The sequence below is a fragment of the Rasamsonia byssochlamydoides genome, assembly GCF_041956645.1.
Source record: "Rasamsonia byssochlamydoides strain NRRL 3658 unplaced genomic scaffold VTN77scaffold_80, whole genome shotgun sequence".
Taxonomy (NCBI): domain Eukaryota; kingdom Fungi; phylum Ascomycota; class Eurotiomycetes; order Eurotiales; family Trichocomaceae; genus Rasamsonia; species Rasamsonia byssochlamydoides.
Genome location: NW_027192463.1, coordinates 104,379 through 129,373, shown reverse-complemented (window position 1 = coordinate 129,373; position 24,995 = coordinate 104,379). Strand labels below are relative to the sequence as shown.

The 24,995-nt window shown below is 52.1% G+C and overlaps 4 protein-coding genes across 4 annotated transcripts; 3 read left to right on the top strand and 1 right to left on the bottom strand.

The window, feature by feature from the left end:
• Positions 1-32: 32 nt before the first annotated feature.
• Positions 33-5,310, top strand: VTN77DRAFT_9043 (uncharacterized protein; the record flags this gene model as incomplete). Its single annotated transcript, XM_069425608.1, has 15 exons — positions 33-260; positions 339-867; positions 918-1,147; positions 1,201-1,480; positions 1,531-1,764; positions 1,822-2,600; positions 2,661-2,823; positions 2,875-3,246; positions 3,301-3,424; positions 3,472-3,543; positions 3,595-3,710; positions 3,768-4,386; positions 4,446-4,523; positions 4,581-4,955; positions 5,013-5,310. The coding sequence occupies 15 exons, from the start codon at positions 33-35 to the stop codon at positions 5,308-5,310; spliced, it is 4,497 nt and encodes a 1,498-aa protein (XP_069274262.1).
• Positions 5,311-6,234: 924 nt separating this feature from the next.
• On the bottom strand, positions 6,235-7,644 carry VTN77DRAFT_9042 (uncharacterized protein; the record flags this gene model as incomplete). The annotated part of the gene is made up of 6 exons (XM_069425607.1): positions 6,235-6,492; positions 6,558-7,198; positions 7,260-7,286; positions 7,339-7,452; positions 7,508-7,540; positions 7,605-7,644. The coding sequence occupies 6 exons, from the start codon at positions 7,642-7,644 to the stop codon at positions 6,235-6,237; spliced, it is 1,113 nt and encodes a 370-aa protein (XP_069274261.1).
• Positions 7,645-8,451: 807 nt separating this feature from the next.
• On the top strand, positions 8,452-14,861 carry VTN77DRAFT_9041 (uncharacterized protein; the record flags this gene model as incomplete). Its single annotated transcript, XM_069425606.1, has 3 exons — positions 8,452-13,708; positions 13,761-14,222; positions 14,278-14,861. 3 exons carry the CDS (start codon positions 8,452-8,454, stop codon positions 14,859-14,861), a joined length of 6,303 nt encoding a protein of 2,100 aa, XP_069274260.1.
• Positions 14,862-18,607: 3,746 nt separating this feature from the next.
• Positions 18,608-23,705, top strand: VTN77DRAFT_9040 (uncharacterized protein; the record flags this gene model as incomplete). The annotated part of the gene is made up of 4 exons (XM_069425605.1): positions 18,608-18,684; positions 18,741-18,767; positions 18,822-19,255; positions 19,303-23,705. 4 exons carry the CDS (start codon positions 18,608-18,610, stop codon positions 23,703-23,705), a joined length of 4,941 nt encoding a protein of 1,646 aa, XP_069274259.1.
• Between the last annotated feature and the right edge of the window lie 1,290 nt (positions 23,706-24,995).

Below are 24,995 nucleotides of genomic sequence, written 5' to 3'. Positions count from 1 at the left end.
TTCCCCGGCTCTACAACCAAATCATCGCTGCCATGGCATCCGACATCGCATTGTCCTGCTCGGTATCCTCGGAAAATCTGTTCGGACCAGTCAATCCAGCGTGCTGGGGAGGATTCGATTTCACGCTGCTCTTCGAAGAGACGATCTTGACCATCATCCCGCTCGGCTTGTTACTGTTGCTCTTGCCCTTCCGGTTATGGTATCTGCTCAAACATTCGCACACGAAGGTGCATACGGGGCTCTTGCATCGTGCGAAGCTGGTAGGACTGCCAACACCCATTCCTATATGTCTATACATATATATCTTGTATAGAGGTTTCACTGCTGACTTAAAATAGGTCGGATTTCTAGCATACGCCATCATCCAGCTCGCGCTGTTGGGCCTCTTGAACAAAGCAGACACACCAAAGACGTCAGCGTCGATCGCATGTACAGCCTTGACGTTCATCGCCGCCCTCGGCCTGGCGCTTCTCTCACATCTCGAGCATTCCCGGAATGTGCGGCCCTCGACGCTCCTCAGTCTCTTCCTGTTTATCACTCTCGTCTTCGACATCGCCCGGACGCGCACGCTGTGGGGGATCCCGGACAACAATGTCGTTGCGACGACCTTTCTCGTCTCAGTCATCTGCAAAGGATCGCTTCTGCTACTGGAGTCCACCCCGAAGAGGAAGCTCCTCTATTCCAAATACGCGAAGTATCCCCCAGAAGCCATCGTCGGACCATTCGATCGGTCCTTCTTCTGGTGGCTGAATCCGCTGCTGCTACAAGGCTATATGGGTTTGTTGACTCTGGAGAAGTTGATTCCTGTGGACAAGGCGCTGGCTGCGAATCCGGATGAGTTTGACTTGCGGGATAGATGGCAGAATTGTAAGACTGAAGAACTCCCCCACGAACTGCTTCTGACTGACTGGGAGCAGTCAAGTGGAAAGAAACGCCGCACATGTTTACCCTTGTCTGTATGATGCACTACGGGAAGATGCTGGCAGCGGGAATTATCCCACGGCTCGCTCTGACGGGCTTTACGTTCTGCCAGCCCTTTCTTGTGGAGAGAACCATCAGCTACGTCGTGCAATTCGACTATGCCAACCGGATCGAGATCGGCTATGGGCTTATCGGGGCCACCGCCCTGGTATACATCGGCATTGCCGTAAGTCAGCCCCATACATATAAAACAAAGAACCGATACTGAATGGTCGGTAGATATCGACAGCACTCTCCCAGCACAAGACGTATCGTTTTGTCACTCAGCTGCGAGCAGGCCTCGTCAGTCTTCTCTATGAGAGGACGCTGGAGTTGAGCTCTGTCGGTCTCGACGAGGCTGATGCGGTCACCCTGATGAGCGCAGATGTGGAAAGAATCAGCACCGGGTTGCGTCAGATCCACGAACTGTGGGCTGACATTGTCGAGATCGCGCTGTCGATTTGGCTGCTTCAGGGGCAGCTGGAGCTGGCCACTATCGCTGCCGCCGCCGTGACTACAGGTATGTTTCAACCTTGCTCTCCGCAGAGGTGCAGCTAAGGAATTGTATAGGCTGCACGGCCGCTGCCGTGAAAGTCGCCTCCAACGCAGGAAACCTGCAGAAGCTGTGGCTTGACAAGATCCAGGTTCGGGTTGCCCAGACCGCGTCGATGCTGGGAACGATGAAAGGGGTCAAAATGTCCGGCTTAGTCGACAAGGTCTCTGCCATGATCCGCCAGTTGCGAGAAGAGGAGATCAAGTCCTCCTGGAGCTACCGAGTCCTGCTGGTGAAGGTGGTCAACTTGAGTAAGTTGTCACCAACTGATCAAGTCTCGTGAGTTGTCAAGTTAATGAATTCTGTAGCGTACGCCTCGACTGCATTGACGCCCGTCGCCGCGTTCGGACTGTATACTCTCTTGTCCAAGTTCAACGGGTATTCTCCCTTGGATACAGAGAAGGTCTTTACGTCCCTGGCATTGATCCAGCTGCTCTTGACGCCGGTGTCGGTGTTAATCGAGACCCTGGCCGGCGTGATGAGCGCAGTGGGCTCCTTCGAGCGCATCCGCGTGTACATCAACTCAACAAGCAGAAACGACCGGCGAACACGGAAGGAAAACGCAGACATGGGACAGATATCCTTCCCCAAAACCGCCGTCCGCAAATCCATCGTGCGCAACAGCTACGTGTACGAACTGGCGAAGCTGAAGCCGCTGCCTGAATACGGCCGGATTAGACCCAGCTGTGTCGTGTTGCAGAACGCGAGCGCCGGCTGGGAGCCGGATCGAATGGCCTTCAGTAATCTGAACTGCGAGATCCGACGCTCCGAATTGACCATGATCATCGGGCCAGTGGGCTCCGGCAAATCAACCCTGCTGAATGCCATCCTCGGCGAGACGCCGTACGGATCGGGGACGATCCAGGTGGACTTTGCGGAAGCGGCGTACTGTGCACAGCAGCCGTGGTTGACGAACGGGACAGTCCGGCAGAATATCATTGGTGATTCCGAATTTGACAAGAAATGGTATCGCAAGGTGTTGTCGGCGTGTGCGCTGGAAACCGATATCCAGCAGCTTCCTCTCGGAGACCACTCGAAGATCGGAAGCAAGGGCACGACACTCAGCGGAGGACAGCAGATGCGTGTGGTTGGTTGAATCCGTTCTAACGTCGCTTTTCTAATGCATCACTCGCTAATGACGTGGTAGGCACTTGCACGAGCAGTCTACTCCCGGAAGAAAGTGGTCATCCTCGACGACATCCTGGCTGGATTGGATGCCAACACCGAGGAGACGGTCTTCGACGAGCTGCTAGGCCCGCAGGGATTGTTGAGACGGCCGGATATGACGGTGATTATGGTGACCAACGCAGGTATGTTTCCATCTGATCTGCCTACGTGAGACTGGAAGCTAACGACATCAGTCCATCGCCTCTCGGCGGCAGACCATATCATCGCACTCGGAAAGGACGGCCGCCTGGTCGAGCAGGGCTCCTTCAACCAGCTGTACATGAGCAGCGGGTACATCGGCAGTCTCAACCTGAGACGCAGGGCACCCACCCCGAAGCCGGTCAACAGGAACCAGCTCGCCCGGAAGGCCACCAACGCGGCGATGCGAGTCTCCAAGGTCTTCACCCTGGCTGAAGCTGCCGAAGAGGAGTCGGAGCGGAAATCGCCCCCGAACACGGCGGGAGACATCACTGTGTATGGGTACTACATCGAGACGTTTGGATGGGTGCATTGGGGGTTGTTCTTTATCTTGTGCGGATTCTACGGGTTTGGGACGGCATTTCCTCGTAAGTCACCCTCTCATTATGATCGCAATCGAGAATGCTGCTGACTCGCTGCAGAGGTCTGGGCCAACTGGTGGGCGCAGGAGAACGACACCGACCCGAACGGGAGAGCGCTCTACTACTTCCTGATATACCTGTTGCTGGCTGTTCTGACGATTATTTCCCTCATCTCGACCTGCTGGTATGTTCCCCTGCAAAGGAAAAAAGATGATCGCTAACTTAGTCCAGTTACCTGGTCATGGTGATGGTGCCTCGCGCGTCCAGGATCCTCCACGCAAGACTCTTGACCACCGTGTTGAAGTGAGTGACATGCACATGTTGACTTATTCCACCTGCTGACTTTAATATCAGTGCTCCAATGTCGTTCTTCACCTCTACGGACACTGGAAACATAACGAATCGGTTCAGCCAGGATATGGAGCTGATTGACATGGAACTGCCGTTGGCATTGATCAACACTGCCTTAAGTAAGTATTCCAATCAGAGCCCTTGTATCTGCTGTGACCTCCATCTGACTTCGTCAGCACTGTTCATCCTGCTCGCGCAAGCGATGGTGATCGCCGTCTCAGGCAAATACGTCGCCGCCGCAATCCCCTTCTCCATCCTGATCGTCTATATCGTCCAGCTGTTCTACCTTCGGACGTCCCGGCAGCTGCGGCTGATGGACATCGAGGCGAAATCGGCGCTGTTCACCAACTTCCTCGAGGCGCTGAGCGGCCTGGTCACCATCCGCGCCTTCGGCTGGCAGAAGCGGCTGCTCAGCCGCAACAACGACACGCTCAACCTGTCGCAGCGGCCTTTCTACCTGCTGTTCTGCGTCCAGCGCTGGCTGGGGCTTGTCCTGGACCTGATTGTCGGGGTCATCGCGCTGATCCTGGTGATCATCGCCGTGGCGACGAAGGGGCACACCAACCCGGGGTTCATCGGTCTGGCGCTGGTCAACATCGTCGGCTTCAGCGCGAGTCTGAAGCAGCTGATCACGAATTGGACATTGCTTGAGACTGCCGTCGGGTCCGTCTCAAGAGTGCGAAGCTTCACTATGGAAACTGAGTCGGAGAACTGCGTCTCGGAGAGCCAGACACCGCCGCCGGAATGGCCCAGCCGCGGTCAGATTGAATTCCGCGATATGACAGCTTCGTACAAGTAAGTTATTTTGCTAGACCTAGAATTTGGTGTTAGAACTCCTCTGACAAACGCTGCAGAGACTCCCCGGTACTAAAAAACATCTCATTCAAGGTGAAGCCCGGGCAGAAAATCGGGATCTGCGGGCGAAGCGGAAGGTAAGCAGCCCTCATATTCTATTCTCAGGAACAATTCTGACAGTTTCGTGACTATAGCGGGAAAAGCTCCCTCATCGCCTCGCTCTTCCGCATGATCGAGATCGACAGCGGCTCCATCCTCATCGACGGGCTGGACCTGTCCCTGATCCGGCGGCAGGAGATCCGCTCGCGGATCGTCGCCATGCCGCAGGATCCGTACCTGCTGCACGGCACGATTCGATACAACGTCGATCCGCTGGAGTTGCGGACGGACGATGTCATTACCCGGGCGCTTATCAAGGTCAATCTATGGGATCTCGTTGCTAAGCACGACGGTCTCGACACGGTAGTCACGCCAGAACTGCTCTCGCAGGGACAGCGGCAGCTGCTGTGTCTTGCGCGGGCGATGATGAGAGATAGCTCTATCTTGGTCCTTGATGAGGCTACTGCCAGGTAGGACTCCTGTCGACTCCCTCAGATAGAACAAATGCTAATATTATGGGTATACAGCGTCGACGTCCACACCGACGAACTAATGCAACGCATCATCCGCAACGAATTCAAGAACCGCACCATCGTCGCGGTCGCGCACCGCCTCGACACAATCATGGACTTTGACCTCGTCGCCGTCATGGACGCCGGGCGCCTGATCGAGCTGGGCAGTCCGGCGGCGCTGCTGGAGGACGAGTCGTCCGCATTTCGCGATCTGTATCGGAGTTATAAAGGTGAGGTTGAAGGTGGTGATGGTAATGGTGAGGGAGAGGCAGGATCGGCGTTTGATGAGGAGTTTTATTTCCATTATATATAAGCATTGCATACTGCATATTGCTATTGCATGTATGAAGGTTCGATAACGGGATACTGTATGAATACGGATACGGACATGGGTAGGGACCAGTTCTTTTTATTTCAGTTTATTTCATTTTGTTTTACTTCAGTTCATTTGTGGATATATGGAGATAGTGTTTTTGCACTTCTGCTTTTTCTCTCCTTTTTTTTTCTTTTTTCAATTTTCCGCGGGAGTATTGGATCACTCATCCGTCGGAGTTATTCGTCATAGAAGGAGTTTATATAAAGAACAAGGACAAAAGATAATTTGAATATCCATTCAATCGTTCTAAAATTGTGAGTTGATGTACTGTACTCTGTTTGCATACTATGATACGATGAATGAAAGTGTTCTACTACTACCTATAACTACTTACTCACAATTTTTGTGGATGGAGACAGAGTTAGATGGAGAGAAGCGGTAAATAATGAATTAAGACAATCCATCTTTTTTTTTTTGACTGGACTGAGAACTACTTAGAAAGTAGAAACTAGAGCTATATCCTACCTGTTTGACAACATGACTACACTATTACTGCTACTAAAAAGAACTTAAAAAAAAAGAATGTAAGAAAAGGAAGGAACAAACTATTGTTATTCTCTGTTACTTTTAATAAAGAAGGAAATGAGGTGCTGGTGTCGTCTATTTTCCTTCTCGGTTTTTTTTATTTCTTTCTATTTCTTTTTTTTCTTAAAAAAAAAAAAAGACTTAGGACAGTACTATGATACGATAGATGGAAGTACTCTACTACTATGAAGAGAACCGAAGAAATTGGAAAAAGAGACTGAAAAAAAAGTAACAAAACTATTGGTATTCCATATGATTTTCAAGAACAAAAAAAATTGTATCCCTCTTTCGCTCCTCTTTCCATTCTGCGTATCTATCTATCTTACAATTTTATACCTATAAAGCCCGCACCTTATAACACCAGCCGAAGCTATCCGGCACCTTGCCCTTCTGGATATCCTTCAGCAGCTGGCTCAGCTTCGCCGTCACCGGACCCGGTTCGGCGTTGTTGCCGCCCGGCAGGTACGTCACCTTGGTGGTGGTCGTCGTCTTGCCCGTCGTCGTGATCCGGCTGATCGAGCGGACGGGGACGAGAGAAGCGGCTGTGCCGGCGGCGATGACTTCGCTGAATTCGGAGATGGAGTCGTAGGGGATCTGTCGGCGTTAGTAACTAGCCGGTCAATAGAGAGAGAGCATGTGTGAGAGAGAGGACAGCTTACCGCCCGCTTCTCAACAATCCAACCAAGCGACTTGGCGATCTGCGTGCAGCTGTCGCTCGTCACGCTGTCGATGATGTTCTGGCTTTCCGGCACGACGAGCCGCGTCGGCCGACAGCCCACCCGGCTGTCCTCCTCGCCGGCAATGACGCCGATAAAGGCTGACGTCGAGAATTCCTCAATTTCAGTCCCCGTCTTGCTGTCGAGGTGCAGCGTCAAGGGGAAGCCCTGCGCCCGCGCCTTGTCCTGCCATCGTATCACCGGCGCATAGTTGCCTCCGACTTTGGCGGATCCGGTGCCCTTCGGCGCCGCCCGGTTGAATTCATCCATGACCAGTGCGTCGAGCGGGCGGATGCCATGGTAGCTGTTGCCCGGGGCTACATACACACAGAAGGTGAACTCCGACGGAGCCATGAGGGCAATCTGTGGTGCTGAGCCGAAGACCACAGGCCGGATGTACAGCAGCGCTTCGGTGTCATGCGGGGGAACGAACTCCGCGTTCCTCGACACGGCCAGCTCGACGCATTGCACGAAGAGAGCGTTCGGCATTGGTGGGATGGAAACGAAGGCGGACGAGTGCGCGAACCGGGTGGCATGGAAGTCGGGACGGAAGATCTGGACCTCGCCCTGCGGGTTTCGGAAGGCTGCCAGAGGTTAGTCGAGATTCATTCTGGAGGGAATTATCTTGACAGCAGCTTTATTCACCTTTGATTCCCTCGTAGGCTTGTTGGCCTGGATGTAATATTAGCACTCCTGAAACAGAGCGTCTAGAACATTTGCTTACCATAGTTCAATGCAGGAGCAAGGCCGTGAATCTTCAGATAAGGGTCCTTGACAAATTCCGGAGCAGACCACTCGCCGGTCTGCGCACTGTATCTCGACTCGACATGGCCGTTGACTGCCAGAGTCAGCAGGGTTCGACCTTTCCAGGTCGCTAGGAAGGAAGGCCAGACCTTCAATGATGTTCGTCCCCAGCTTGTTCCACTCTGGAGGCAGACTATCAGTATCAAGCATGCCCTCTGGCAGAAAAGGAATTCCGGTGAACATTACCAATGGTCTTCAAAGGCTCTGGCGCAAAAGACGCGGTCATGGTGAAGGTTGGTATGTAAACTGGTCAAGCAGGGAAAGTAAAATCAATCAACTGAGAAAAACAAAGTGCGCTCGAAGGTCAATGATAGGAATATTTCGACGGACTTAAGTTGAGGAAATCCAAGGACAGCTTGTTGGCTGCCTTATTGATGCCGCTAGCTGGCCGATTTATCGAAGCCATCTCCTCTAGCCTCTAGGTTTGGCCCGCGAGAGACTCCGACTGAGCTGATCGAGCTGTGATTGAGTCCGGACCGGGCTTTGCCCAGTGGGTGGATATAATTAGATGTTGTATCGGTAATATACCCCCGTGGGATCCTGAGGATGATATGATGAGGTGTTCCACTCGGATTAATGGGGCACGCTAGTTAGGGCTGGGTGTTTTGCTACGGTATGTTCGTAACATTGTAATTACCGTAATAACACCAGTATTTATTACCTGTAAATACCGTATTATCTCAGTTTAGCGACCAGCAACGCAAGTTGTGACGAACTCCAACAATAGCAACCTCCCCACGTGGCTGCTGATGGTGACTCGGACTTCGAGAACACACCAACAGCCCCTCGCAGCCTGAGGCGCTGTCATCATGATCGGCAAGGGCTGGACCTGTTGGTTGCTGCTGCAAGGCGATGAAACCGTGGGTTCCTGACTGCCTCATATGGAGGGCGTGGCCGGTTCGTCCTCCTAAACTGAACTCACTCAACATCTCGTCTACGACTGACCCGACAGTAGTCGTTGAAAGAATGAAATGAAGTATATGCCTTTGCCATTGCTTGCGTATTTTCCTTGATCCCTTTCTGCACCGCCAACATGCATCTCCTGGCGACCGAGGCGGTTGGAATGCCTGCAGTGTCGGCGGCGGTACCGCAGCGACAACTAGAGTTGGTCTACGGCGACATCAAGCATTCGATCTACTTTGCAACAAACATCCACACTTATGCTGTTCAATCAAGAGACAAATTCCTTGCTTCGCTGCGGGCGGCGACCAGCGAAACGGCCGAAGACGCGCCTCGTTCCAGCGCCGAACTGGCTGCTCGCTTCATCGAATTCCTCATCGAAGATGAGGCCACCTACGCAAAAGCTCCAATTCTTACCCACAGAAGGACGGTCGACACTGCCCTGGATGACTTCGAAACTGTCTTCCTCAACGGCAGGAATATCCACGTCTTTGCCGCGTCGCTGTCCGTCGAGCCGCAGGTTCAGCATCAGATGATCCGAGCATACTACAACGCGAAACAATTTCTCCGCCACGACATCGACCCATATCCGCCCGCCCTCTTCGAAGCGGCGATGGGAACGGGACCGGTGACGCTGTATGCGGTGTTCGGAGGTCAGGGAAACACCGAAACCTACTTCGACGAGCTCCGAGAAGTCTACTCGACCTACTCGTCCTTACTACATGAGCTGCTCGCTACCGCATCTGAGTACTTGCAATCCCTGTTGCGACGTGCCCAGCCTGCAGTCCAGCAGCTGTACTCCCATGGCCTGGATCCAATGAGATGGCTTCAGGATCCCAGCACGACTCCCTCGTCCGATTATCTGCTATCCGCTCCTGTCAGCTTTCCGCTAATCGGACTGACCCAGCTGGCTCACTACTGTGTGACCTGCAAGATCCTTGGCCAGCAGCCCGGCTATCTCCTGCAGAGCCTGAGCGGTCTCACCGGCCATTCGCAGGGGATTGTGGTCGCCGCGGCCGTCGCAACCGCTACGACGTGGACAGAATTCCTCAAGTCGGCTGAAGACGCTCTTGCTATCTTATTCTCTATCGGAAGTCGGAGTCAACAGGTTTATCCGCCTGCGGTGCTCCCCCAGTCAGTCCTCCAGCAGTCCCGCGAGCGCGACGATGGTATTGTCGGACCGATGCTGAACATATCCGGCTTGCCGATGGACCGGGTGCAAGCGTTGGTTGATGAAGTCAACAGTGCCGTCCCTGTAGAAGAACAGATCAATATTGCCCTTATCAACGGTCCTCGAAATTTTGTCGTCGCCGGTTCGCCGCTCTCGCTGTGCGGACTGAGCGCCAGGTGCAAAGCAATCAAGGCACCCAGCGGCACCAGCCAGGCCAATATTCCTTTCTCCAACCGCAAACCGGAGTTCACCCACCGGTTTCTCCCTATCACTGCTCCGTTCCATACCCCTTATCTCGAGAGCGCGCTTCCGCTGATCGAAGAGGATGTGAAACGAGTCGTCTTCAGCTCGGATTGTCTCCAAGTTCCGCTGTACAACACCCACAATGGAGAGAATCTCAGGACAAGGCCAGGGTCGGCGACCAATATTGTCCCGGCCCTCGTTAGAATGGTCGCCTGTGAGACGGTGAACTGGCCCAAAGCAGTCAACTTCCCAGGCGCCACGCATATCCTGGATTTCGGCTCTGGAGGTAGCTCTGGCATCGGAGTTCTGACGCAAAAGATCAAAGATGGTACTGGCATGCGGGTCATTCTGGCGCGCATCGCTGGAAACCCCAATCTGGATGTAGGCTCGTTGACCGAGGTCGTCGACCGCGGGCCACACGCTCTCAGATTCAGCCCTCGATGGGCTGTCGACTTCCGTCCACGCCTCGTGAAGCTGAAGTCTCCTGCGATGACCTGCATCCTCGACACCAAATTCAGTCGGTTCTTTGGACTTCCCCCTCTCATGGTAGCGGCCATGACTCCGACAAGCGCTTGCTGGGACTTCGTCGCCGCGGTCATGAATGCTGGATACCATGCGGAGCTGGCTGGCGGCGGACTCCATTCGCCGGCACAGATGACAGAAGCAGTCAACCAACTCGCAAATGCGATTCCCCCAGGTCGAGGAATCACTATCAACCTGATCTATGCCAGCCCACACACGGTGAAATGGCAGATTCCCTTGGTAAAACAGCTCATTGAGAATGGAAGCCCCATTGATGGACTGTCAATTGGTGCCGGCGTGCCCAGCCTCGAGGTCGCCCACAAGTATATTACCACCATCGGCCTGAAGCATATTACCTTGAAGCCGGGGTCTGTCCAGTCAATCCAGCAGGTACTCAGCATTGCAAAAGCAAACCCACACTTCCCCATCATTCTTCAGTGGACTGGCGGCCGAGGTGGAGGTCACCATTCCTACGAAGATTTCCATCAGCCGATCCTCGAGATGTACGGGCAGATCAGGAGATGCGAAAACATCATCTTGGTTGCCGGGAGTGGTTTCGGAGGTGCTGAAGATACCTATCCATACCTCACTGGAACTTGGGCGTCTGAGAAATTCGGACGTGAACCCATGCCGTTCGATGCCTGCATGTTTGGCAGCCGTATGATGATTACCAAAGAGTCTCATCTTGGCCGGGGCGCGAAGCAATTGATTGCTGAGGCGAAAGGCGTTGACGATGACGCCTGGGAGCGGACTTACCTTGGTCCTGCGGGAGACGTTATCACCGTTCAGTCAGAACTCGGAGAGCCCATCCACATGCTCGCGACTCGCGGTGTGCGCTTCTGGGCCGAAATGGATCGAACGATTTTCTCCCTCGAGAAAGGGAAGCGTGCGGCTGAACTTGAAAAACAGAAGGCGTATATTATCAAGAGGCTCAATGCCGACTTCCAGAAGGTCTGGTTTCCACGAAGCCCTCGCGACCACCACGACGATCACCAGCCAATCGACCTCACAGATATGACTTATTCCAGCGTGGTGTACCGCATGCTCGAGCTTCTTTACGTTAAATCCGAGTCTCGCTGGATCGATAAGTCGTATGTAGCCCTCACTGGCGACTTTCTCCGGCGTATCGAGGAGCGCTTCGTCAACGCGGATGGCAAAACATCCGTCCTGCCGGAAGATTATGGAGATCTGGCGGAATACCCATTTTCCACGGTCGAGCGATTGCTGGACGTGTATCCCAAGGCAAAAAGCACACTGTTGACAGCAGAAGATGCGCAATACTTCCTCCATATCTGTCGGCGTCGGGGCCAGAAACCGGTTCCGTTTGTCCCTGTTCTGAATGAGGACTTTGAGTACTGGTTTAAGAAAGACTCGCTATGGCAATGTGAAGATCTCCAAGCCGTTGTCGGCCAAGATGCTCAACGGACCTGTATCCTCCAGGGCCCGGTTGCAGTCAAATACTCGACAGTTGTTGATGAACCAGTCAAAGAGGTTCTCGATCGAATCCACTCCCGCCATGTTGCACTTCTGGCTGAGGAGCTGTACCAAAAGGACTGGGCAAGAGTCCCTACTGTCGAATATCTCGGCGGCGAGGAACCCCGGGTCTTCGAGAAGGTCGACTTTTGCGAAACCTCACACGATGCGACGAGCGTCACCTACTTCCTGCGCGATTCCGGAGACGCACAATTGCCCGACCACGACACTTGGATCAAACTGCTTGCCGGGCCCTCGCAGTCATGGAGACATGCCCTATTCACGAACCAGAAAATCCTGCAGGGCAAACGGGCCGTGCCAAATCCGATTCGGCGGATCTTCACCCCTGCCTTTGGCATCTCCGTTCATATCACTTATCCTGACAACCCGCAAAGGACCGTCATTTCCGTCACTGAAGCCAAAGCGCCGGAGGCAAAGGCGCCAGGGTATTCGAAGTTTGTGCCTGTCCTGACAGCCAGGCTCAGCAAGGAATTCGAAATATCGGTCGACATGTACGCCAATGAGACCGCTTCTACTATGCCGGAGTATGTCACGCTCAAGTTCGAGTACCGCCCTGAAGCAGGCTACGCTCCGATCCGAGAAATCATGGAAGATCGCGATGAGCGCATCAAGTCTTTCTACCACAACCTGTGGTTTGGTCATGAAGAGCCTCGGGTTCCGCTTAACGCGCCGGTCACGACCGAATTTGACGGTGGCAGCGTTCACGTTTCTGCTGAGGCCATTGAAGACTTTGTCCGCTCGGTTGGCATCACCGGAGAAGACTACATTGCTCGGCCTGGTAAGACGGTTGTTGCCCCGATGGATCTCGCCATTGTGTTTGGCTGGAAGGCGGTCATGAAAGCGATCTTCCCCGGACTCATCCCCGGGAATATCCTTTCCATGGTCCATCTCTCCAACAGCTTTGAGGTGTTCAAGGGCGCCGACCCGATTGCGGTAGGGGACAACCTGCATAGCACGGCGCGCCTCACTGCGATCGTCAACCAGGATTCAGGCAAGATGGTTGAAGTGAGCTGCATCATCCGCCGAGACCGCACTCCCGTCATGGAAATCAAGTCTCGATTCCTCTTCCGTGGGCGTTACGACGACTTCGACGCCTGCTTCGAGGAGAAGAAGGAAACTCCGATGCAGTTGACTGTGAAGTCGACGACTGACGAAGTTCTGCTACGATCCAAGCGCTGGCTGTACCTGGACGACGACTACTCCGACGTCAACCTCGTCGGCCAGACGCTGATCTTTCGACTCTCCTCCCACTACGAACTCGGTCCCCAGGACACCTACCGAAAAGTGAAAACGACCGGAGACGTTTTTCTGCAGCTGGCCGGACGGGTGGAAGTTCCTGTAGGTACCGTCTCCTACACAGCCGGTGCCTCGAATAACAATCCGGTGCTCGACTTCCTTCGCAAGCACGGGACGCCTTTCGGGCTGCCTAATATGCTGGAGACTCCGATTCCGCTGGGTCCTGAGAATGGCTCCCTCAGCATCACTGCGCCGCCATCCAACGCGAGCTACGCAGCGGCCTCGGGAGATTTCAATCCCATTCACGTCTCGCGTGCCTTTGCAGACTACGTTGGTTTGCCGGGTACGATTACGCATGGAATGTATGTCAGTGCGGCTGTGAGACAGCTCGTGGAGATGTGGGCTGCGGAAGGCAATTCTAGCTGTATGAAGAAATACAGCGTGTCGTTCGTCGGGATGACGCTGCCGAACGATCATATCGACGTTGTTCTCGAGCACGTTGCAATGAACAATGGGCGGAAAGTGATATCGATTGAAGCACGGAATACCGCTACCCAGCAGTTGATCCTGACCGGCGAGAGCGAAGTCGAGCAGCCCCCGACCGTGTATCTGTTTACGGGTCAGGGTAGCCAGGAGCCGGGTATGGGAATGGACCTGTATGCGAGCAGCCCTGCGGCGAGGGAGATCTGGGATCGAGCTGACCGGCACTTCTTGGACAATTATGGTGAGGATCGATCGAGTTGATGGTTTTGAATGGTTTTGCTAACCGGATACAGGCTTCGCTATCAGTGACATCGTCAAACGCAATCCAAAAGAACTGACAGTCCACTTCGGCGGTCGACGTGGCGCTCAGATCCGCGAGACGTACCTGCAGATGACATACAACAAGCAGAAGATCTTCAAAGGGGTGACCGAGACCAGCAGCTCATACACCTTCTCGCACCCGAACGGTCTTCTCTTCGCGACGCAGTTCGCCCAGCCTGCGTTGACGATCATGGAGAAGGCCATCTTCGAGGACATGCGCTCCAAGGGGCTGGTGTCGGAGGACGCGATGTTCGCCGGGCATTCGCTCGGAGAATATGCCGCGCTGTCGTCGATCCCGGACATGATCCCGTTGGAGAAACTGCTCTCTATCGTGTTCTTCCGTGGGCTGGTGATGCATTCTACTGTCGAGCGGGACGAGATGGGCCGGTCGAACTATGCTATGATGGCTGTTAATTGCCTGCGAGTAGGAAAATGTAAGTGAGAAACAGCCCCCGTTTATGTTTTACAATTCTGACATTTTTATTCCAGCCTTCAGCGAGGCGACCCTAAAGCGAGTCGTGCAGGCCATTTCCTCCGAGACCGCCGGCCTCCTAGAAATCGTCAACTACAACGTCGAGATGCTGCAGTACGTCTGCGCCGGCGAACTCGCGGCGCTCGACTGCCTAGCCAGCGTGTGCAACGGCATCAAAGCCGCCGCAGCGGAAGACCAGAAGCTCCTTCTCGCGGCGTCACCCGACGGCAACAGCGTGAGCACCGCCCTGCTCGACCTAATCCGGACGTCCGCAGCCAAAGTGTCCGCCAAACCACGACCACTCAAGCTCGAGCGCGGAGTCGCCACCATCCCCATCGCGGGCATCGACGTGCCCTTCCACAGCAGCTTCCTCCGCTCCGGACTGGAGCCGTTCCGCGAGGTGCTTCTCCGCAACATCCGTCCTGAAGATGTCGACCCGCAGCGGCTGCTGGGCAAGTACGTGCCCAATCTGACGGCGGAGCCGTTCGACATCTCGCGCGAGTCGTTTGAGCGGATGTACGCGCTGACGAAGTCGGAGCACATCAAGGAGGTGTTGGAGAATTGGGAGACGTATGGGTGTGATGTTGAGACGGTGGTATAAATGAAGTGAACTAGCTCTCTAGACCAGGCGTTATGTGTGTGGATAGGAGATGGCAGGTTGTCATTATATTGAAGTTTGGGTTTTCTTTTTCTGGCGCTTATTTCATTTGATTTTACTTAATTTTTTTTGTCTCTCTCTTCCTATAGATACATGCATAGATGGATACATGTAGTCAGTGAGATAAACAGCATAAATCAAAAGCAATGTCAAGCATTCCATAAGCCTAGCTGGAGAGCAGCAAACCCTCACTTCGATCTTGATTTTAAGTCTCCCCTAGATATCTACCTATCTAAGATATTATCATTTCTCTGAAGTCAGTCAGATCAGACTCTTTGATGATTTACCCGAGGTCTACTGGTAGGTTAAGGATCAACGGATCCATTCCTATGCACCTGCATTTTCTATCTATTGCCGTTTTAGGAAACTTTATTAGCGGGTAGTATAGCCGTTTTCCCACCCAGCCGTCTGCCCCCGCTCCGCCGCCCCCAAGGTTCTTTAGTTAGGTACTCTGTACTCTGCCGCCAAACTGGAGGGAGTGAATCGACCACTTACTTAGTTACTTGCTTTATTGATGATTAATAATCATTAAAGTCATTGATTCGTCCACGAGATTGAGTACTATACGCAATAGTAGTAATCTATTTAAATAGGGTTATTTTTGTCTTATATGTCTGTAAAACTGGAAATATATACGCCCTATATCTTTTGGAGGTACTACTATAGGTATGCAGTGATCTTTCTCACTGATTAGTTTCAGGATTTCCCTAATATAAAATCAATAATTATAAAACATGCATATGATACCACAACTCTGTCGCGGAACCGCGACATAAGGCTTCTCCACCATGTTCTGTAGGTTGTTCTATCACGTGGACCCCTCATCAGCAAGACGGCCCAGACGGCCCACGAGAGATGGATAGACAATCAAGTTACTCCCATTAGCATGGAGTGCCCCGAGCAAGAGCACGGAGTACTCGGTAGAAAACTTCTAATTCTGTCTTTGAAGATCCGAGTTAAAAAGCCACTAAGAAATTACTCTGTACACTCAGACACTATCAGCCCCTCGTTGTGGCGGTCCCGCAGTCCCGGGATGGGCCCTACAAGTCACTACGGAGTATTACTTATTTTGTTTAGGGCTGGTGCTAATTTAGAGTGCGCACTTAGTTAATCCATCCACTAGGGCGACGTTGGTAATAAGATTGATTACCTACCTAGGTAAGTACTGTAATCGTAACAGAGTAAGTTACGGTAACGCAATACTGTATTCTCTACAGTACAGTGTAGAAACATAATCACCCTACCTAACCCTAGGTGGTCGGTTGATTTTGAAAGGAGAAATGCATCCACGGAGTACTAGGTGCTTACTCAGTCTCTGATTACTGATCCTATGCCCAGTGGCTGTATCCCTGCCTCTATATAGAAAAAGAATAAAAGATTCCAAATAGGAACACGTGAGAAAGTACTCCGTAAAGTAAAATTCACTGGTACAGATCGTCAAATCAAATCAAAACTGCTGACCAGCTTAGAAGTTCTAGTTCTATTTCTAATATTTCAAAACGATCTCTGAAGCAAACCGGTTAATATATCGTCAAAAACACGATAATCGACGGTCCCATTCTGATCTTCACTACTACCAATCGTCCGTCATTTTTTTTCCAGTCTTGTCCAACTAAGGGGTTATTCCCTAGTTGCTAGTTCTTAGTCCTTAGTCAATTAGTCAAAAAATAGAATCGATTGATCGATCGATGAATTGATCTTCGGAAAACTTTCTCCTTGTGGAAAAAGTACTGTGCCAGGGGGCCAACCGTCCTGGCTGGAACGCCTCATCTCCGCCCCCGCGTTGCCTCCCTTTGCCTTTTCTTGTCGCCCCCATGATGCTCCCGCTCCTCCCATCGGCGGACCTTGATGCTAACCCTAACCCCGTGACCTTATGCCACCTGATGCCAAGATTGAGTCCAATTGTCTGACTTTCGAGCATACTTTGCGGCAAAGATCATGTCCGCCTTGACGTCGAAGGTAGGGTAATTTTCTGGAAAAAAAAAAGGAATACGTCATTGCTCCTCAGGGGGACTGTCAAAGCCCTCTAGGATCTAAGAAAGCTGATTGCTATTCATCGGTAGGATCACCTCTCTCAGTGCTTGATTGGGAGCATAGCAAACAAAATCTCCGTACTTAAAATGGTATCACCCACATCAAGATGAAGATCTATCGGTTGTGATTTCGGCCAAGAAAGGCCCTGGGTATTTATTTTGCAAGAGGGTGAAAAAAAAATCTATGTATAATCTATACAACTACCACGCTGCTGACCTGTACCACCTGTCAGAGCAGAATCTCCGTGTTGAGCGATGATCCATTCCATCTTCAGTGATAGCCAGGTGAATGGCCCAGCGACCATGCTAGAATTATGAATAAGTGCTTACATGAAGCAAGGCTGCCCTAGTAAAGGTGCCAGGGAGGATTGGGATCAAATCGAAGGACCATTCCATTGTGACGACAAGTCTACTACAGATGCAAACGAGGGATTCTCTGTGTATGTTAATCGCAGAGATGCCATCGGATTAAAAGAACTCAACAATAAAGAAAAGCAAACCCTCCTACAATCAGATTATCTCCTGGCCCTCACGTTTGTCTTTACAAGGAGCACTGACACTCCGATCCTGCACGTGTCTGTCGCGTGGCAACGACAAGGATCGTACCGGTGTTGAAAGCATGCTATAATTATCCATTCAGCTGAGTTAAGCATCAAGCCTGTGCTATAAACGCAATACAATCTTCGACAGCATCGCTGGAGTGAGCAGCTTTACGTAAGAGGACCTGGAGAAGGGAAACATTGGTTCTCCGCATTGATATGCCTGTTAAGCTAGTCCTGAATGAAGAAACCGAGAGCAGAGCGGTGGATGGCATGACAGAGATAATTAATTACAATACTAAAACGGATCTGTATTGATTACGTTATCACCACAGCCCCCAGTACGGCCTGTGACGCCGTAACATACGCGACCTCGTCAATCCTTCCTTCTTGCCTTCTTGTCCGTCGCAGGATCATCACTTCTCGACAACTGACAACAGCCATGTACCTTATAGTGACATTGTCACTCATCATTTACAGCTCTTTCTCCATCCTACTGGCCGCACACTGAAATTACCGTGTTCGCGTCTGATGGAGATGGATCGTCGCCAGCTGTTCCCTTGCCGCCCGGTGGTTGGGCCCCACGGTATGCCACGCCCATGCGCTTCTACTCCACTCAGTATGCCTTTCTAAGCTGAAACCACCAGATCATTGTCACATCATCTTTATGTTGCATCCTTCGAGAACGGCTGCGGCCAGCATTGGATAGACACTGTCGACAGGGCTTTGGAAGTTCCACTCAGGGCCAGAATAGTCGATTACCTTGACTCCTGAGTATCGGGGTAACAAGCCATTTGCAGGGTTAGGAAAGTTCCGAATAAGGGCCACGATGGCGAGTCAACTACAGATGCCACACAATAATAGCAACTCAGAATACTGCGGACTGCGGCCTGAGGCTGACGACGCACTGAAAGTTTGGTCCTATATGATATCTGCCTTCCTCCTGATCAACCTGCTGGTCCACACTCGCAGCGTACCTGACTGCCTGGGACATCTCCTGTGGTGACTGTCATTCGTTTCTGTCTTGCATCTCGATCGACTCATACCATAGACTTGACTAGACTTGACTTCACTAGAAGCATTCTTGTCCTGATTTCCCTTCGTTTTCCTTTCCATCATGTCTCGCCGGACCCAGACTCAACGGGCCCAAAGGGAGAGGGCCTTGGCCCACATTCTCCTCGTCGAGTTACTTGCGTGAGTGATCTCTGGATTCCATAACGCATAGGCACCTTGCTGATCTACTTGTGAAGACATCAATTCTGCTTTCCAGTCAAATGGTAAGGCACTATTAGAAGAAAATATCTCGGCCTGAAACTGACTCCGCAATCTAGGACTGATACACAAGACCTTATTTTCGGCCAACGGAAGATTGCGCGTGCTGTGGAGATCGGCCCAGGAGACACTCTGACGAACATCTCGAAACGAACCATCCAACAGAAATACCAAAGACATGACGCTGTCAACTCCATCAAGAGACAGTTCCTTTGCTACAAGCGAGACGCAAAGGAGATCTATCATGAATATGACGCTAGCAGCACGAGTCAGAAGGCTGTTCCATCCCCGGCCGCTCCAGCCGAATCGTCACCAGAGCCAGAGAAGGCTCCAGTTGCCGCCGCACCTCAGCTGGCCGTTCAGTCCACGGCCGCTAATATCCCGGATGTTCCTGTCAAGATTGTCGACATTGTCAAGGTTATTGTTGCAACGAGCTTGAAAAAGTCCGCCAAGGAGATCTCTCTAGATGACACGATTAAAGGACTTTCAGGAGGTAAGGAATTCTACTAAGTTGAAGAACGTGAACTGACAGAGCTTCAGGTCGATCCACTCTTCAGAATGAGATTATTGGAGATCTGGATAAGGAGTTCGGCTCCCTACCCGATAAAGCGGAAGACATGCCGCTCAAGGATCTATCCTCCTCGGTGCAGGCTTCCTTTGGAGGCAAACTGGGAAAGAAGTCCCTGTCCCTGATCGACCGGATGATGGCGTCGAAAATGCCCGGCAGCTTCAAGATCGGCGCGGTCAGGAACTACCTCAAAGGAAAGTACGGTTTTGCCAGCGGACATCAGGACGGAATCCTAGTATCAGCTGTCGCTGCCCAGCCTGATACCGGCGTGAAGAACGATGACGAGGCCAAATCTTTCTGGGACGGTATAGTACAGTCTTACATCCAAGCCAACGGAATTACCTTGCAGCAAGGAGCCAGCTCCGCAGGGACAGGTGCCCAACAAGGTATGATGATCGACCCGGAAACCCTGAAGATGCTGCAGAAAGGTCCCACGGAGCATTATCAGCAACAGCTGCAGCTCTATGCAAGACAACTCAATGTCGACCTTGATGCTGGCACCAAAGTCGACAATGCCCTCAGAGACGCCATCAACATCTTGCAAAAGGACCTGAATCTCTGGAATGATGAGCATGGACACGCCTATGCTCAAGGGATCAAGCCGTTCTTTGATCCGCTCAAGCACAGGCGGTACGATTCATACTGGAACTGGGTTCTCCAGGATCTGTATATCCTCTTCTATGGAGTTTTGAATGGGTCTGTGAAGGTCACCGACACAGAAACAATTGACCGCAGAGCCCGACTGATCAATCGATCGATGCCAAGGCTCATCAAGACCATGAGATTTCTTCTCAACAGCCTGTCTAGCCGCCAGGGCAAGAACGTCGCCGCTGCCAGGATCTTGCTTTCGCAACTGATCGCCGATTGCGAAAAATCTTTGAATCAGCCGCCGTTGGCCATCATGGCCCAGAACCTTACCGGCCCGCGAACGACCATTGACAAGGAGGGCAATATCAAATATGAAGAGGTATTGAGACCTCTCGTCTACAAGTCCATAAGCGAGAAGAGGCGTCACGCGCCCCGTGTCCCCATCGCAGAATATGATTCGGGCGTCGGCTCTACCTCTTCCGACAACGACGACTTCTCCGAATCGGAATTCAACACCCCTGCTCTGGCTTCACCCCGCTTGGGATATGACGGATTTTCCAGGAGGACCGGGAATAAATCCTGGCAGATTGCTGTGAAGAGCGCCACTCTTAGCGGCATTTCGTTCCAGGGCAAGAACGTGCTCTTGACCGGTGCAGGAAAAGGGTCCATTGGGGCGGAGATCCTCAAAGGATTGCTCGCTGGGGGCGCCAACGTTCTTGTGACCACGAACTCCTACTCCCCGGAGGTGACGCGACGATTCCAGAATCTGTACGCAAAGTACGGAGCCAGAGGTTCGCAGCTGGTGGTTGTGCCGTTCAATCAAGGCAGTCAGCAGGATGTCGAAGCTTTGGTGAATTGGATATATGATGACAAGAATGGTCTTGGCTGGGACCTGGACCATGTTATCCCATTCGCTGCGATCTCTGAAAACGGCCGGCAGATTGATCGGATTGACTCGCGCTCCGAGCTTGCACATCGCATGATGCTAACCAACACACTGCGTCTGCTGGGGGCGATTAAGAGGCAGAAAGCCGACGCCAACATCATCACCCGACCAGCACATGTGTTATTGCCTATGTCACCGAATCACGGCATCTTTGGCAATGACGGACTCTACGCCGAATCCAAACTGGGACTGCATGCCCTTCTCAACAAATGGCACTCGGAGAACTGGCAAGACTATCTTTTGATTTGTGGAGTGACCATCGGCTGGACAAGAGGCACTGCTCTGATGAACGACAACGACATTGTCGCGGAGGGCATTGAGAAATTGGGGATTAAAACCTTTTCCCAGGAGGAGATGGCTTTCAACATCCTCGGCCTGATGAGTCCCGCTGCAGTGGCAATCACCCAAGATGAACCGCTACTGGCCGATCTCAGCGGCGGAATGGACCAGGTGGCCGACCTGAAAGCCGAGACAGACCGGATCCGACAGCAGATCTACAGCACTAGTGAGGTTCGGCGTGCTCTCGCTCGAGAGGCGTCTGAGACCCGAAAGGTTGGCCAAAGTCGTCCTACCGCGCCAGTGTTGGAGCGACGGGCGAACATCCAGTTGGATTTCCCAAGACTTCCAGACTACAAAACCGAGATTGAAGCCGTGCGCGCTCGTGGAAAGCCCATCGTCGATTTGGAGAGTGTGGTTGTCATCGCAGGATTTGCGGAACTCGGTCCATATGGCAACGCCCGAACTCGATGGCAAATGGAGGCCTACGGCAAGTTCTCACTTGAGGGCTGCGTGGAATTGGCCTGGATGATGGGCCTTATCAAGCCCAACCGCGAGGGCAAAGTCAAGGAGGATGGGTCTTATGCCGGATGGGTTGACGCCAAAACAGGAGTGCCCGTATCCGATATGGAGGTCAAACGGAAGTACGAGCCTTACATCCTGGAACACACCGGTCTTCGATTCATCGAGCCGCGATCGCACGAGGAGTCTGATATTGCCTCCCGAAGGATTCTTCACGAGGTCGAAATCCAGGAAGACATGCCACCGTTCGAGGCGTCGAAGGAAACTGCTGACGAGCTCAAACGGGAGCATAAAGAGAAGGCAGAGATCCGTGCGATTGCTGAATCAGATGACCGCGTCCAGGTGATCCTCAAGAAAGGTGCCCGGTTGCATATCCCCAAAGCTTTGGACTTCAACCGGATCGTTGCAGGTCAAATCCCCACTGGCTGGGACCCGCGAGCCTACGGCATTCCGGACGATATCATCAACCAAGTCGATCCTGCGACGTTGTACCCGCTCGTGTGTACGATCGAGGCTTTCATCTCGGCGGGTATCACTGACCCGTATGAACTCTACAAGTATATCCATGTCTCCGAAGTTGGAAACTGCCTTGGTTCGGGAATGGGTGGAGCCACCTCGTTGCAGCGCATCTTCAAAGAGCGGCACCTTGATAAGCCAGTCGCAAACGATATCCTGGCGGAGAGCTTTATCAACTCCGCTGCGGCGTGGGTCAATATGCTGCTCTTGTCCTCTGCAGGCCCAATTCATACCCCTGTGGGTGCCTGCGCTACAGCCGTTGAATCCCTAAGCGTGGGACACGACTTGATCACCAGTGGCAAGGCCAAAGCGGTCCTAGTCGGTGGCTATGACGATTTGATCCGGGACATGGCTTTTGAGTTTGCCCAGATGAAAGCAACGAACAATGCGGTTGATGACTTGGCTCATGGGCGGAGCCCGAAGGAGATGTCTCGTCCGGCAACCTCGACCCGACAGGGATTCGTGGAATCCGAAGGCTGTGGTATTCAAATCATCACCTCTGCCCGGTTGGCCCTCGACATGGGCCTGCCGATTCACGGAATCGTGGCACTGGCACAGACCAACAGTGACCGTATCGGGCGCTCACTGCCTGCTCCCGGCAAAGGTGTCCTGACAAACGCCGCACAGCTGAATTCGAAGATCATGTCGCCGTTGATGAACAAGGACTACCGCCAACGCAACGTGGACTTGCGTCTGCGACAGATTGCTGAAGCCGAAGCCCGCGAGATGCAGATTCTGAAAGATGAAATCAAGGCGCTCAAGGCCGGCGAGGAGACTGCCGCAGAGGTCGACGATGAGTACATCCGTCAACGCAGAGCGGACATCGCCGCTGAAGCGCACCGCCAGAAGCGTCAAGCACTGTATCACTACGGCAATGGGTTCTGGAGACAGGACACGCGGATTTCACCCATCAGCGGCAGCCTCGCGGTCTGGGGACTCACGATCGACGACCTGGACGTGGCTTCCTTCCATGGGACATCGACCAAGCTCAATGAGAAGAACGAGTGCTCGGTTGTGCAGAAGCAGCTCTCCCACCTTGGCCGGACAAAGGGCAATGAGATCTTCGGCGTCTTCCAGAAGCATCTGACGGGCCACCCCAAGGGCGCCGCTGGCGCGTGGATGCTTAACGGGTGCCTACAGATCATGAACACGGGCATCATCCCGGGGAACCGCAACGCGGACAACATCGACCAGGCGCTCGAGCCGTTCGACTACATCTGTTTCCCGAGCGAGACGATCCAGAAGACGGACGAGGCCGGCGGCGTGAAGGCGTTTTCGGTCACGAGCTTCGGCTTCGGCCAGAAGGGGTCGCAGGTGATCGGTGTGCACCCGAAGTATCTCTACGCGGCGCTCGAGGAGCATGAATATGCAGCCTACGCGCGTAAGGTCGAGCAGAGGCAGCAGGCGGCGCACCGGTACTTCCATCAAGCGCTGGCGGGGGGGAAGATGTTTGTTCCGAAGGACAGGGCGCCGTATGTCGATGAGCGGGAGGTGGAATTCTTCCTGAACCCGGAGTTAAGAGCGTAACCGGGTCGCTCGTTGAGCTGAGCTGAGCTGAGTTGAGTTGAGTTGATTTTTATGTTACTGTTGATTACGACTGCAGTTGACTAGTTTACTGGTGCATGACTGGTGTTGATGGTTTCCTGTCGTTTTTCTTGCTAGCATTTGTGACTTTTATTCAAGGAAGGAGTACAAAAGGCAGCACTATCTACATATATCTCTTGTGTTTCGTCATTTATATTGTTTCGTTGCAGCCAGCATTGATACCAAATGAAGTCCTTTTAGATATATAATACTTTCACGCGTTACACTCTTCCATTCTTGTTATTACTATATTATAAAAACCTTAACTTCCGTTTTGCACACTGTCACGTGGCTGTAACAAGCAATATGCGTAAGCATGCCTCAGTGGGGGAGACAAATATTAGTAAGGGATATAGCAAGAACTATGGCAAGGAATATAGATAGGAAGCCCACCTAGAAAGAAGATAATAAAAAAGACTACTACTACTACTACTACTATTATGATTATAAAGAGGACATTCTAAAGAATATTATGAGTAGGGAATCCGCCTGTAAAGTACTCCGCAAATCATACCTACTATATAGGTACGCCCCCAGGAGCAAAAGTTCCCTGGCATCCATTAGACCAAGGACCTATTTTTTTTTCTCAATCGAGCAGAGTGAGACCTGCAAGGCTTGTATCTAATAGTGATTTTCTTTTTCAAAAGGTGCTATGCTTACTTACCGTATGCACACTGTATGTTGTCTTCTGTCACGCATCGCCAAGTCGTAGTTGTGCTCCCTTTCTGCTCATTCTCTCAATGGAGACGATGAAGATAAATTTTTATTTTTCGGACTGCGAACTATTATTACCGTAGAACTCCAACCTAGTTTTACAACTAGACTAAACCAAGACGATTGCTGGATAGAGAAAATCAGATACCTGCCGGCTGTATTAAACTTATTTGGCTTTCTACATAAAAGTGGCTAGAGAAAAAAGAATCAATTACAAGAATTTTAGAGAGGGGCCCTAGAAGTAGTATTCAGTAACTGGGACTTTATACTGGTTGAGATCAAGTCACTGCATTTTTATTATGAGTTTTCTTTTATTGAATATTAAAAAATTCGCAATTACTTTTAGTGGTATTCTTTGGTGAGACTACAATTTCAGGAGCTATACCTAAGAAGGTTAGCTAAGCAAGTTGACATTCAAATTGGAACTAGCCTTCCTTAAAGCGGAGTGATATCTTTACGACGTATGAGCCCCCAGTTTTCTGCTGGATTAATTGCACCGACTTCGTCACTGATCATCTT